Source organism: Schistocerca americana, chromosome 1 (genome assembly GCF_021461395.2).
Source record: "Schistocerca americana isolate TAMUIC-IGC-003095 chromosome 1, iqSchAmer2.1, whole genome shotgun sequence".
NCBI lineage: Eukaryota > Metazoa > Arthropoda > Insecta > Orthoptera > Acrididae > Schistocerca > Schistocerca americana.
In genome coordinates, this window is record NC_060119.1 from 1,215,234,447 (window position 1) to 1,215,248,465 (window position 14,019).

Here is a 14,019-nt window from a genome sequence, read left to right on the forward strand (position 1 = left end):
GGTCACCAGACCTCAGTCCGTGCGATTATTGGCTTTGGGGTTACCTGAAGTCGCAAGTGTATTGTGATTGACCGACATCTCTAGAGATGCTGAAAGACAACATCCGACGCCAATGCCTCACCACAACTACGGACATGCTTTACAGTGCTGTTCACAACATTATTCCTTGACTTCAGCTATTGTTGAGGAATGATGGTGGACGTATTGAGCATTTCCTGTAAAGAACATCATCTTTGCTTTGTCTTACTTTGTTATGCTAATTATTGCTATTCTGATCAGATGAATCGCCATCTGTCGGAATTTTTTTTAACTTTTGGATTTTTTTGGTTCTAATAAAACCCCTTGGATTTTTTTGGTTCTAATAAAACCCCATGTCATTCCAAGCATGTGTGTCAATTTGTATCCCTCTATCTACATTATTCCGTGATTTATTCAGTTTTCAAATTCATACTGACTTTTTGATCACCCTGTATATCAGACCAGGGCAGATGTGGTTACTGATATTGAGGTATCACATCAGACTGGCCAATTGTCAAGAGAATCTATGGTTTAACTGTAAGTCAGGATCACACATGGTGTCTGAACTGAATAAAGTTCTTCAAAAACTTCTTTTGACTTAAAACATGCTGATTGGAATTTATAGCCCAGGTAACAGAGGCATTTCCATTGTGCTATGACAAAGGCACTATGTGGAGAACTAGCCCTAATAAAAAATTGAAACTGCAGTATTAGTAGTATTGTAAAGTTGTGAATTTTAAAATTTAAAAAATATTATTGTAAAATTAATATAATGGAAGGAAACATTCCACGTGGGAAAAATTATATATAAAAACAAAGATGAGGTGACTTACCGAACAAAAGCGCTGGCAGGTCGATAGACACACAAACAAACACAAACATACACACAAAATTCAAGCTTTTTGACGAAGAAATAATCGCGTTAAAGCCTGTGTTTGTTTGTGTGTCTATCGACCTGCCAGCGCTTTTGTTCGGTAAGTCACCTCATCTTTGTTTTTATATATAATTTTTCCTTATTGTAAAATTATTCTCATATCATCAGAAAGGCATAAACCGTGTACTGTGTACAAGAAATCCAAATTTTAAAGACAATAAGACAATAACAATGTGTAGTAGTATTAGCTGTAAAGTGAATAAAGTCAGTGAGGCAAATTATATACAACTCCTTGATGGCAGTAGCATCAAGAAAAATGTTATTACATTCAAATTGTTTGCCACCAAATTAAATTAATTCTTCGTAACAGTAGTTATAAAACCAGTATATGATTTCACAAACTCAGTTCTCATAGCAATAAACAACAAAAATTACCCTATTGGCATTTTCTGTTATCTAACCAATATCATCGATTGCGTAGGTAATGAAATTCTACTATAGTTGAGTTGGCATAAGTTGATCCCTGACACTTGCAGTGGGCTGGGCACAGCAGTTTCATGGGCCTGCCTTAACCAATAACAAAACACAATTTTGTAAACACGTCTGTGGAAACGCCTCAGTGTTGTCACAGCTCTGTAGGCTGCTACTGTTTTCATCTGCAACCATTAGTACTTCGCAGTTGAAAGCTGGCAAGATCACAGCGAACTGTCAGGGATCTTCTTCTGCACTCTCGACTACTGGGATACTGCAATTGTATGGCATTAAAGATGTTCCCCTTTCATGGATGGAGTCTTACCTTAACAGAAATCTGAAGGCTGCGTTACAAAAAATATTATAGTTAAAATCAAATTCAGAGTGGGAGACATTAAAATAGTTTCCTGTAAGATTTGGTGCTTGGCCTGCTTCTGGTCTTGACTTATTTAAGTGATTTACATATCTGTGTGAGGTATTGGAGGACTCTTCAAAAATTGTAAAGTTTACTGAGACAAAAGTATAAAGATAAAGGGCCTAAATACATTTGTGTGAGCTATCTTGAGAATCCTTCTTGCCTGTTCACTCTACTATTTGAACTCTGATAGTAATAGGACACTATATGTGTAGAGGAACTGGGGGGGGGGGGGGTGAAAACCTCAATACCGCACTGAAAATGTTCTGTTGTGACAAGGTAGCAAACTGAATGAATTGTACGCCCACTAACGAGTAAGCTTCTGCTAGTTTACATTTTCCATATCTTACTACACGTACTTAGTGTATTTACTAATTGCTGGAAGTTTATCTCAAGCTTGGTTTTGTGCATTCAGTACTGGTACAAAAAAGCCAGTGTTGAAAAGGAGAATTATATAGACAGATGTGCCAAAACAAATGTAATATTTGAACAGCTAAATAAATATAAGCGGCCATTGTCAGCCAAGGAGGTCTGAAATGAATTTATCACTTACTAGTTTCACCAGAGGGGGAAGCAGAATGGCAGTAAGGACGTCTATAAATTTTAGTTGATTTTTTTAACATTAGCGTAAACATAGACATATTACATTAGCAGTAAAAGTAATAAACATTGATTGCAAATATCGAAGAATAATTAAAAGGTGATCTCTTCATGATGTAGCTGCCGCATTTTAGTATTCTGTTTCCAAATATTTGATTGTACAATAGACTAGAGATGTTTGAAACTTAAATATACATACAACGATGAAAATATTATTATTATTCAACGTTGGTGGCTGCTCTGGTTTTTAACCGTGACACTGTAAACTTCCACTTGCCTGTTTCACAATATGACTATAGTGGAAACACAGGTGGAATTATTTCCAACAAAGTTCCTGAAATTAACTTGCCTAAACAACTTGCAGATGTATAAAATTTCTGCAAGTTTTTGTTGTAACATAAACACCTCCACCTCAACAAGTGCAGTTACTTGTGTAAGTTACTTGCTATTGGATACCTGCCTCAACAAGACACTAGGGACTATGAACTCCTTGTATAAAATCACATAGTTAAGGGTGATGATCATTAACTGGACGTTTTTCAGTAAAAATAGACTTACCCTAAATTTTAAAAAAATTACAGTGTAATGCTCACAAAAATATTTGATTTGGGAATGACCAAAAACAATTATGTCTGTCACATTTAGATCCCCAATAAAGTTCATGGGGTTTAATTTCCACCCCATATGACCACACTATTGCAGAAAAATTATCAAATGTAGCTAGTGGTTCAGTGACAGCATGGCAGTTCACCACTCAATTGTCAGACTACAATTTCAGAGAATATTCACACATTCTTTTCTTGTTCTCAATGTGTCTTTGTATCTGACAGTGGTTTATGTATATGAAAAATGCCAATACATGCTTTGTTTTAGATTCCATGTGAAACTGTTAGGTCTCCTTGTAACTTTTTTGATATGATCTTTCACTTGTTGGTCATGTTTAATATACTATATCATTCAGAACAATATTGGGGTTGTAACCACTTTATTTATTTGTAATATGTGGATTGGGCCATTTGCCCTCCACTCATTGGAAGCTTCAACATAATTTTTGTTTAGGAATGTGTCATGTGTTTTGATTTATAAATAAATTGTGTCAAAACATATTGCTTGACTAGAAGAATGTTCTGTGTGCAACCCACATTTATTACTAAACTAAAAACTTCGGTTTTGTATTATCTGAATTTTATGCTTCTGTAGATAAGGTTCATTATTGTCCTTACTTAGTGTGCATATTTATTTTACAGACCCTGTGTCTACAACCAGTGTTTTCTCCACTGTCAGTGGAGCAAGCTGTAGTACTGGCATCAGTTCGTACACAGGGAGCTGTAGTGACTCTGCTGGTAGCAAGCTGAGCTCTTACCATCGCCCTCTGACTTCGAGTTATGCTGCAACTCGTACAAAGTACGGCAGTGTTGCAGCAAACAAGAGTTTTGATGAAACAAACAAGTCACTTGATGACCAGCTTAAAGAGTTAGATTCTCAGCTGGATTCTCAACTCCTCAGTAAGGTAGGAAGCCCACCTTGTTGGGCACATACTGCACATAACGAAGCTTTACCTAAGAGAAAAAGTTTGATTTGAAACAGCCAATTGCAAACATGGTGATTTGTTTAGCTGAAAAATTTGCAGCTGGTTGTGCATAAAAGAAAGCTACAGGATTGTTATAATCATCATTAATTTGGTATGTACAGTGGTAAAAAGTGTGTAACGTAGCACTTGTCTCTCCAAGCAAAAATAAGCTAAAAACATATCAGTTTAATATGAGAAAACAGTACAAAACTTATTGTAATTTATTGACTGCTTGGTTATAACAAAATAACAGTTCTCAGAGTCTTTACTCATTGTATTAATATTGAGGTTCTCCTGGAAATACCAGAATGGCTGGCCATTATTAGCCTTCAGTAGGCAGAATTCAGAGTTCTTATGATAGAAACACAGAAGGGGGAGAGAGGGGGGGGGGGGGGAGGGAATGATAATCACAGCTTTCGGAACTAAATGTTTGTTCCTCACGGAGGAAAGATAATCCACTGGAGAAGATTATAAAGAGGAAGGGTGCAGGTTACTCAGAACCTTGATCAAGAGGTACCAAGCTCTGAGTAATTCCCCTCCCCAACTTTTGTTCACCTGGTATTCCGACGCAGGGACATCTAGTTCCAAAAGATAGGCCTGCTATTTTCTGTCAGCTGTAGTAGGAATTTCACTAGATGGTGATAAGTAGTAGCCAATTATTCTCTTGCCTTGTAATTTTAAGTTTTTTCCCACATTTGAATTTTCTGTTTGATATAAAAAACAATGCATATTCATTATCCAGTATAGGTACTCACAAAGCAGGTCAAGAGGGAACACTTGGCACCTCCTGCTGACTAGGCACAGACCTTCTATTCATTACAGAAGTATCACGAATTTATAGCAGTGACTGTCTGCGACACTACTAAATTGCAGATTGAACATTGCAGATTGTGACAGGAAATGCAGAGAGTTTATCAGTGCTTTTCGGTTGTCACGTCGTACACAAGAAATTTTTCTGGCTCCTTGGTAAAGCAGTGGTTTCCATGACCTTATGATGTCGAAATGGTTGCGAATGTTTCCAGAACAGTGCTGAAATAGTCATCTATATTTCCTCTGTCACTCCCTCATACAGCCCTTATCAAGTTTAATAGTGTTAGACAGTCATTGCTGCAAATTTGTGATACTTCTGTAATGAATAAAAAGTCTGTGCCCATTTTTCAGGAGCAGCCAAGTGCCTCATACCTCACATTGTGGATGCCTTTGCTGGAAAATGAATATGGTATTACTTTTTATGTTGTTGTTTTGGCGCTTAGTCTGAAGACTGGTTTGCTGTAGCTCTCCATACTACTCTATCCTGTGCAAGCCTCATCATCTCTGAATAATTGCTGCAACCTACATCCTTCTGAATCTGCCTATTCTATTCATCTCTTGGTCTCCCTTTATGATCTTTATCCCCCCCAACACTCACACTCTTTTTTGTCTAGTCAGGGGAATATGGAATGGGGGAAAAGGACAAAAGAGGAAGCCGTCAGGTAGAATGTTGCACAGAGCATAACTTAATCATAGCTAACACTTGGTTTAAGAATTGTGAAAGAATGTTGTATATGTGGAAGACATGTAGGCAGTAGATGATTTCACATTGATTATGTTGTGTTAAGACAGATTTCGGAACCACATCTTTTTAAATTGCAAGACTTTGAGGAGTAGAGTTGAACTCTAACCACAATTTATTGGTTATGAACTGTAGACTAAAAGTGAAGAAATTACGAAAAGGTAGGAAATTGAAGAGATGGGACTTGGTTTAAGTTGAAAGAACCAGAGGTTGTTGAGAGTTTGAGGGAGCATTAGGCAGCGATTGACTACAACAGGGAAAAGGAATACAACAGAAGATAAATGGATAGCTTCCAGAGATAAAATAGTGAAGGCAGCAAAGGATCAAGTAGATGAAAAGCCTAGGCAGAAATCCTTGTATAACACAATAAATGTTGTCGTCGTCTTCTTCAGTCCAGAGGCTGGTTTCATGGAGCTCTCCATGCTACTCTATCCTGTGCAAGCTTCTTCATCTCCCAGTACCTTCTGCAACTGACAACCTTCTGAATCTGCTTAGTGTATTCATCTCTTGGTCTCCCTCTATGATTTTTACCCTCCACAGTGCCCTCCAATACTAAATTTGTGATCCCTTGATGCCTCAGAATGTGCCCTACCAACCAATCTCTTCTTCTAGTCAAATTGTGCCACAAATTTCTCTTCTCCCCAATTCTATTCAGTACCTCTTCATTTGTTATGTGATCTACCCATCTAATCTTCAGCATTCTTCTGTAGCACCACATTGCAAAAGCTTCTATTCTCTTCTTGTCCAAACTATTTATTGTCCATATTTCACTTCCATACATAGCTACACTCCATACAAATACTTTCAGAAAACACTTCCTGACAATTAAATCTATACTGGATGTTAACAAATTTCTCTTCTTCAGAAATGCTTTCCTTGCCATTGCCAGTCTACATTTTATATCCTCTCTAATTTGACCATCATCAGTTATTTTGCTTCCAAAATAGCAAAACTCATCTACTGCTTTGTGTCTCATTTCCTAATCTAATTAGCTCAGCATCATCTGATTTAATTAGACTTCATTCCATTATCTTCTTTTGCTTTTGATGATGTTCATCTGATATCCTCCGATCAAGACATCGTGCATTATGTTCAGCTGCTCTTCCAGATCCTTTACTGTCTCTGACAGAATCACAATGTCAGTGGCAAACCTCAAAGTTTTTATTTCTTCTCCATGAATAGTAATTCCTACTCTACCTTTCACCAGTTTTTCCTTTCGCCTATAAAGAATTCGTGTTAGCATTTTGCAGCCGTGAGTTATTAAACTGATAGTTCAGTAATTTTCACATCTTGAGCACCTGCTTTCTTTGGGATTGGAATTTTTACATTCTTCTTGAAGGCTGAGGGTATTTTGCCTGTCTCGTACATCTACCTCACCAGATGGTACAGTTTTGTCATCTCTGGCTCTCCCAAGGCTGGTATAGTTTTGTCATGACTGGCTCTTCCAAGGCTATCAGTAGTTCTAATGGAATGTTGTCTACTCATGTGGCCTTGTTTCGACTTAGGTCTTTCAGTTCTCTATCAAATTCTTCATGCAGTAGCATCTCTCCCACACAATAGATTCTGAATTTCAGAATTTTAATTCATGAAAGGAGAAAATATAAAAGTGGAGCAAATTAAGCAGGCAAAAGGAACTGCAAACATTTGATAGGAACTGCAAAATGATAAGCAGGAATGGTTAGAGGACAAATCTAAGGATTTAGAAGCATATATCACTGTGGGGTAGATCAATACCACCTGCAGGAAAATTAGAGACATATGGAGGAAAGATAAGCCGCTGCATAACTATCAAGAGCTCAGATGGAAAACCATTCCTAAGCAAAGAATGGAAAGCTGAAAGGTGGAAGGAGTGTGTAGGTCTATTCAAGGGAGACTAACTTGAAGGCAATATTATAGAATTGAAGATAAGATAGCATATATGATATTGTGAGAAGAATTTGATAGAGCAGCGAAAGATGTAAGTTGAAACTAAGCCCCAGGAGTAGAATACGTTCCATAAGAACTACTGATAGCCTTGGGAGAGCCAGCCATGATAAAAATCTTCCATCTGGTGTGCCAGGCATATGACACAGGCAAAATACCCTTAGACTTCAAGAAGAATATAATAATTCCAATTCTAAGGAAAGCAGGTGCTGACAGCTGTGAATATTAGTGAACTACCAGTTTAATAAGTCACAGTTGCAAAATACTAACACAGATTCATTACAGAACAATGGAAAAACTAGTAGAAGCAGACTTCAGGTAAGAACAGGTTGTATTCTGGAGAAATGTAGGAACATGTGAGGCAAAACTGACCCTACAACTTATCTTAGAAGATAGGTTAAGGAAAGGCAAAAATATGATTATAGTGAATATTGAGAAAGCTGTTGAAAATGTTGACTGGAATATTCTGTTTTAATTTCCATAGGTGGCATGGAGAAAACACAAGGAGCAAAAGGCTCTTAACAACTTGTACAGAAACCAGACGACAGTGATGAGAGTCAAACGGCATGAAGGGGAAGCAATGCTTGAGAAGGAAGTGAGGCAGGGCTGTAGCCTATCTCTAACATTATTCAGTCTGTGCATTGAGAAAGCAGTAAAGGAAGCCAAAGAAAAATTTGGAATGAACGTCCAAGGGGATCAATATATATTTCGAGGTTTGCCGGTGACAACGTAATTCTGTCAGAGACAGCAAAGGACTTGTAAGAGTAGTTGAACGGAATGGACAGTGTCTTGAAAGGAGGATATAAGGTGAATAACAAGAATGCAAAACATGGATAATGGAATGTATTGGAATTAAATCAGGTGGTGCTGAGGGAATTAGATTAGGAAATGTCACACTTAAAGTAGTAGATGAGTTTTGCTATTTGGGCAACAAAATAACTGATGATGGACAAAGTAGAGAAGGTCTAAAATGTAGACTGACAATCTAAATGTTTCTGAAGAAGACAAGTTGTTAACACTGAATATACAGGGTGAAAAGTGTTTAAACCGACAAACTCTGGGAGGTTGTAGGGGACATCAAAACAAATATTTTTCCCGGTGGAGGCCGTATTAAGCTCTTCAGTTGTTAGAGGCTGTATTACGATCTTCAGTTATTAGAGGGCGTATTACACTCTTCAGTGGTAGACAACTGCTGTCCACCAGTGTAGTAGAGCATTGTCTCTGTTTACTAATGGAGTGATACACCTGGAGTGAGTACAATGATATGGTTGGTGCGTACTACGTAGCACACGACAACAGACGAGCTGCACAGTGGGTTCATCAACAACAATATCCTAATTGCCATATCCCGCATGATACAACTTTAGCTGCTGTGTACCAACGTCTGCATGAGACTGGGTCATTTAGCAGATTGCCTGGACAGGGACACCGTGGCACAGTAAGAACGCTGCAATTTGAGGAAGCTGTCGTGCAGCATGTGGAGCGGGATCCTTCAATCAGCACTCGTGCAATTGCACGTAACATGGTGACGAATCAGACGAATGTAAGAACAGTCCTTTGAGAGCAATTGTTACTTCTATTTCACTTACAGCGTGTCCACAACCTGGAACCAGTTAATTATCCACCCAGACCACAGTTTTTGCAGTGGTACCTGGAACAGTGTGAAATGCATCCAACATTTCCATCCTCTGTGTTGTTTACTGATGAAGTAAAGTTCAGGCGTGATGGAGTCTTCAACTTGCACAATTCGCATGTTTGGAGTGAGGATAACCCACATGCCCCAGTTACTAGCGCTCATCAAGTGCCATTCTTCGTTAATGTGTGGGCCGGTGTTGTTGGGGACTGTTTAATTGGGCCGTATCTGCTACCTAGGCCATTAAATGGCAGGCACTATTACAATTTTCTCGCCAGAGCATTGCCAGAATTACTGGAAGACGTCCCCCTCCCTACAAGCCAATGCATGTGGTTCCAACATGACGGGGCGCCTTCACATTTCAGTCGTGTGCATCAATTCCTGGACCGACGGTTCCCAGAAACGTGTATTGGCAGAGCTGGTCCTGTACCATGGCCTGCTTGATCCCCAGATATGTCCCCTCTGCACTTTTTTGTGTGGGAGAGATGCACAACCTTGTTTATGCAACTCCTGCTGCTTCAGAGGAGGATCTGATTGCCTGTATAGTAGCAGCAGCAGGAACAATTCAGGATACTCCTGGGGTTTTTGCCCGTGTCAGACAGAACATGATCAGACGGCGCAACCTTTGTCTACGTGTCAATGACGGCATTTTTAAAAGCCTACTGTAATTGAAATTGGGTTGTGTTAATGTGTTGTCTCTTGGTCATAAAAAAATCGAAGAGTGTTTGTTGGTTTAATTAATTTGCCGCCAGAGAAATCTTCCTCTACCTGTTTAAATACTCCTCATAGGGAAAAATATTTGTTTTGATGTCCCCTACAACCTCCCAGAGTTTTTCGTTTTAAATACTTTTCACCCTGTAGATTTAAGTATAGGGAAGTCTTTTCTGAAAATATTTGGGTGGAGCTTAGCCATGTATGGCAGTGAAACATGGACGATAAACAGTTTAGACGAGAAGAGAAGCACTTGAAATATGGTGCTACAGAAGAATGCAGAAGATCAGATGGGTAGATCACGTAACAAATGAGGAGATACTGAATAGAATTGGGAGGAAAAGAAATTGTAACACAACCTGACTAGAAGGAGGTATTGGTTAGTAGGGCACATTCTGAGACATTAAGGGATCCATAGTACTGGAAGGACGAATGGGAAATTGTAGAGGGAGACAAGAGATGAATACAATAAGCAGATTCAGGAGGTTGTATGTGCAGTAGCTGTTTGGAGATGAAAAGACTTACAGAGCTGCATCAATCCTACATTTGAAAAATTCCATATTCATTTACAAGATGTGGAGTATGAAGGTTCACTTGGCCCCTACTGCAAAGTGGTCACAGACCTTTTATTCATTACGAAAGTATCATGAATTTATAGCAGTGACTGTCTGCCACACTACTAAACTGCAGATTTAACATTGGTGACTGAGACAGGAAATACAGTGACTTGCCGTAACTGTCCTCAATCTTCCTCTTTCACTCCCTTGTACAGCCATTACCAAGCTGCAGAAATGGATTGGTTCAGCACCTTGATATGAACATTCCTAGCACAGCATGCTAAGGGAGTAATTAGCAATTGATTTGGATACAATAAGTTCTTGAGGGGCTACACATTTTTCAGACCAACTGAATCAGTTATATTGAAAATGACAATTTTAGAATCTTACCTCCTCTCACAGATTTTTGCAGACACCCATGTTTCCCAGTGACATCACACACTAGATACTTGAACTGAGACCATTCACAGATACATTCTGAAAAGCTACTGTAGTTCAGGTATGGTAATGTCAGTAGAATTATCCAGTTTCTATGCACTAAAAACATTATGTTGTTGAGTGCATAGTTCCAGTGATCTTAAATACTCAGATGGGTGAACTGGAAACTACACAACACAAATTTATGTAATAGAAGTCACCAGACTCCTTGACTACTCAGTATCTTCTAGATCATCCAGTAGGTTTATTGAAGCACAAATCTCTTCCTGTTGCAACACATCGGCAATTGTTTCTGGACTGACACGAAAATTGTTCTCATTTGTTAGAAATTTTTCACCATGACCACCACGACCACCACCACCACCAACAACAACAACAAGAATTAGAAATCACTTCTTTGAGGAGTATTAAAAATTTTAATGTCATCAGGTTGTAATGAAACATAAATGAAAATACTTAAGCACCAGAGAAATGAATATTTGTCAATGTAACCTCATACTCTAATAATAATATACACATAATGTGAATGTAGTTTTACATTTCACCTTTGTTCAAATAATAGAGCCAGAGGAATTGAAATAATTCATCTGCTAATTGATAGATACATTCCATGGCAAAAAAGCATCTTGCGTGCCTTGTAAAATATGGTGGGTACAATCTTCTGTGCTGATGCTTGTAAAAAGTCTCAAATGAAGGCAGTGATACTTGTACAGTGCTTGGGTAAGTGCTATGTGGTTTGTTCAGGTATGTAACAGTGAACATGGATGGATTTTAACAAGACGCACATCTGCAGAAAGCGTACAAACCTATTGTTACGTATGTATAACATTTGGTGTTATAGAGTGTTATAAAATGATCAGAGTTTGGGCAGAAATTAATGTGAGGTCCAGAATGAGAGTTGATATAAATGCAAAGGTGAAAAATTAGAATAATCGAAATTAAAAGTGACAGAAGACTGGGTGACACCAAAAAGCCTGTTGGACAGATCCAAAGTTCGTTACCTATCCCACCCAATACATCAAGTGGCAATGTAGAAAGCAGGGTGTATACACTCTGGGACAACCAGGAAATCTGGGACAAACCAGTAAATATTTTCATCCAGGAGAAGTCCAGGAAACATGGGAATTTTTTAGAATCCTGGGAATTTTTCATTTTCTTAGTTCACAGTTAAAGTTTTATAATTTTGACTGGCAAGAGCTGATACCCAAAGAAAAAAGTTTACTTTAGCCTGCTTCTGCAGATTAAGACTGCAGCAATAAAACATAAATGAGAAAATAACACCGAAATAAAATTTCAGTTTGCAAAGAAAATTTGCCATTTACATCAATAAAACACAGTGCACATACAAGCATCTGCTGACAGCAAAACATGTAAATGACTGTACAATACTTCGTAACAATGAACTGCTTTTGATGTATCTCCCTTGTGGGCCTCATTTTGACGAGCGTGACACAACGACTGTTTACATTTCTAAAGGGCACAGCAGACAAGTGTCAGATCACAGTGATCCGTAGCACAAGCAACCAATTGCTTCATAGATAGCACATGTATGGACAGATCACCAGCAGTCGGTCACTGCTGGCTATGTGGAAATCCCAGGCAATCTGATGGACTGCATGTGATACGTGCCTGCAGTATGACTGCTTGGCTGGTTAGCAGCGATGTGTGGCAATGTGACTGCGACTTATTTCTCTATTTTTCAAGTGTAGCTCTGCGATTAGGTTTCATTTCGCTTCGCCCACATTGAGTAGGAAATTTACATTATAATTTTAGTTATCCAGGGACCTTAAACTTCTTTGAGAAGTGGAAGCTGGAGATGCCATTTATGTTAAAAAGTAATACAAAATAGGCCCCCTCTGACTTTGCAGCAAAGCATGTGCTATAGAAATACAACTGATGGGAAGCTCATAGTAATGGTCACAATACAATGGGCTCCATGCTATGATTTTGTGTTATTTAGTAAATAATTATATGCATTATTAAAGTTTCTAACTTCCAAATATAATGGCGTATGTACCTACTGTGATGTTAAGACGACATTTAAATTAAAATGTTCTGTGCAAATCTATTAAACAGTTATACTCAAGTCACTTGTCATTTCATATAATCTAATTCTCCTTCATACAATTTATAACAAGAGTTGTAGCAATCAGTAGTGGTGCTATTGACAACATACCTTAACAGATAACAGAAAAATATTGCGAATGGTGGTTTGAGAAGGGTTACTTTAAAAGTAAATTTCATTCTACGCAGGATGAATTATGTTATTTGATCAAAAGTATCCAGACACCCCCAAAAACATGTTTTTCATATTAGGTGCATTGTGCTGCCACCTACTGCCAGGTACTCCATATCAGCGACCTCAGTAGTCATTAGACATTGTGAGGGAGCAGAATGGGGCACTCCACAGAACTCACGGACTTCGAAAATGGTCAGGTGATTGGGTGTCACTTGTCACACATTTGTACGCAAGATTTCCACACTCCTAAACATCCCTAGGTCCACTGTTTCTGATGTGTTAGTGAAGTGAAAATGTGAAGGGACATGTACAGCACAAAAGCGTATGGCCGATCTCGTCTATTGACTGGCAGAGACCGCCGACAGTTGAAGAGGGTCGTAATGTGTAATAGGCAGACATCTATCCAGACCATCACACAGGAATTACAAACTGCATCAGGATCCACTCCAAGTACTATGACAGTTGGGCGGGAGGTGAGGAAACTTGGATTTCATGGTCAAGCCGCTGCTCATAAGCCACACATCATGCTGGCAAGTTCCAAACACTGCTTCACTTGGTGTAAGGAGTGTAAACCTTGGACAATTGAACAGTGGAAAAACATTGTGTGGAATGACAAATCACAGTACACAGTGTAGCGATCCAATGGCAGGATGTGGGTATGACAAATGCCCTGTGAACGTCATCCGCCAGCATGTATAGTGCCATTCAGTAAAATTCTGAGGTGGTGGTGTTATGGAGTGGTCGTGTTGTCCTTGGAAGGGGCTTGCACCCCTTGTTGTTTTGCGAGGCACTATCACAGCACAGGCGTACATTGATGTTTTAAGCACCTTCTTGCTTCCCACTGTTGAAAAGCTATTGGGGGATAGCAATTGAATCTTTCAACATGATCGAGCACCTGTTCATAATGCACAGTATGTGGCGGTGTGGTTACACTACAATAACATCCCTATAATGGACTGGCCTGCACAGAGTCCTGACCTGAATCCTATAGAGCACCTTTGGGATGTTTTGGAATGCT

The 14,019-nt window shown here is 38.9% G+C and overlaps 1 protein-coding gene across 1 annotated transcript in view; it reads left to right on the plus strand.

Annotated features, from left to right (window-relative positions):
• LOC124619895 (angiomotin-like 2a) overlaps positions 1-14,019 on the plus strand; it is a 133,539-nt gene that overhangs the window by 90,874 nt on the left and 28,646 nt on the right. Inside the window, exon 12 of the mRNA XM_047146531.1 lies at positions 3,626-3,888. Coding sequence (XP_047002487.1) covers positions 3,626-3,888 — 263 coding nt within the window. The remainder of the gene's footprint in view (positions 1-3,625; positions 3,889-14,019) is intronic.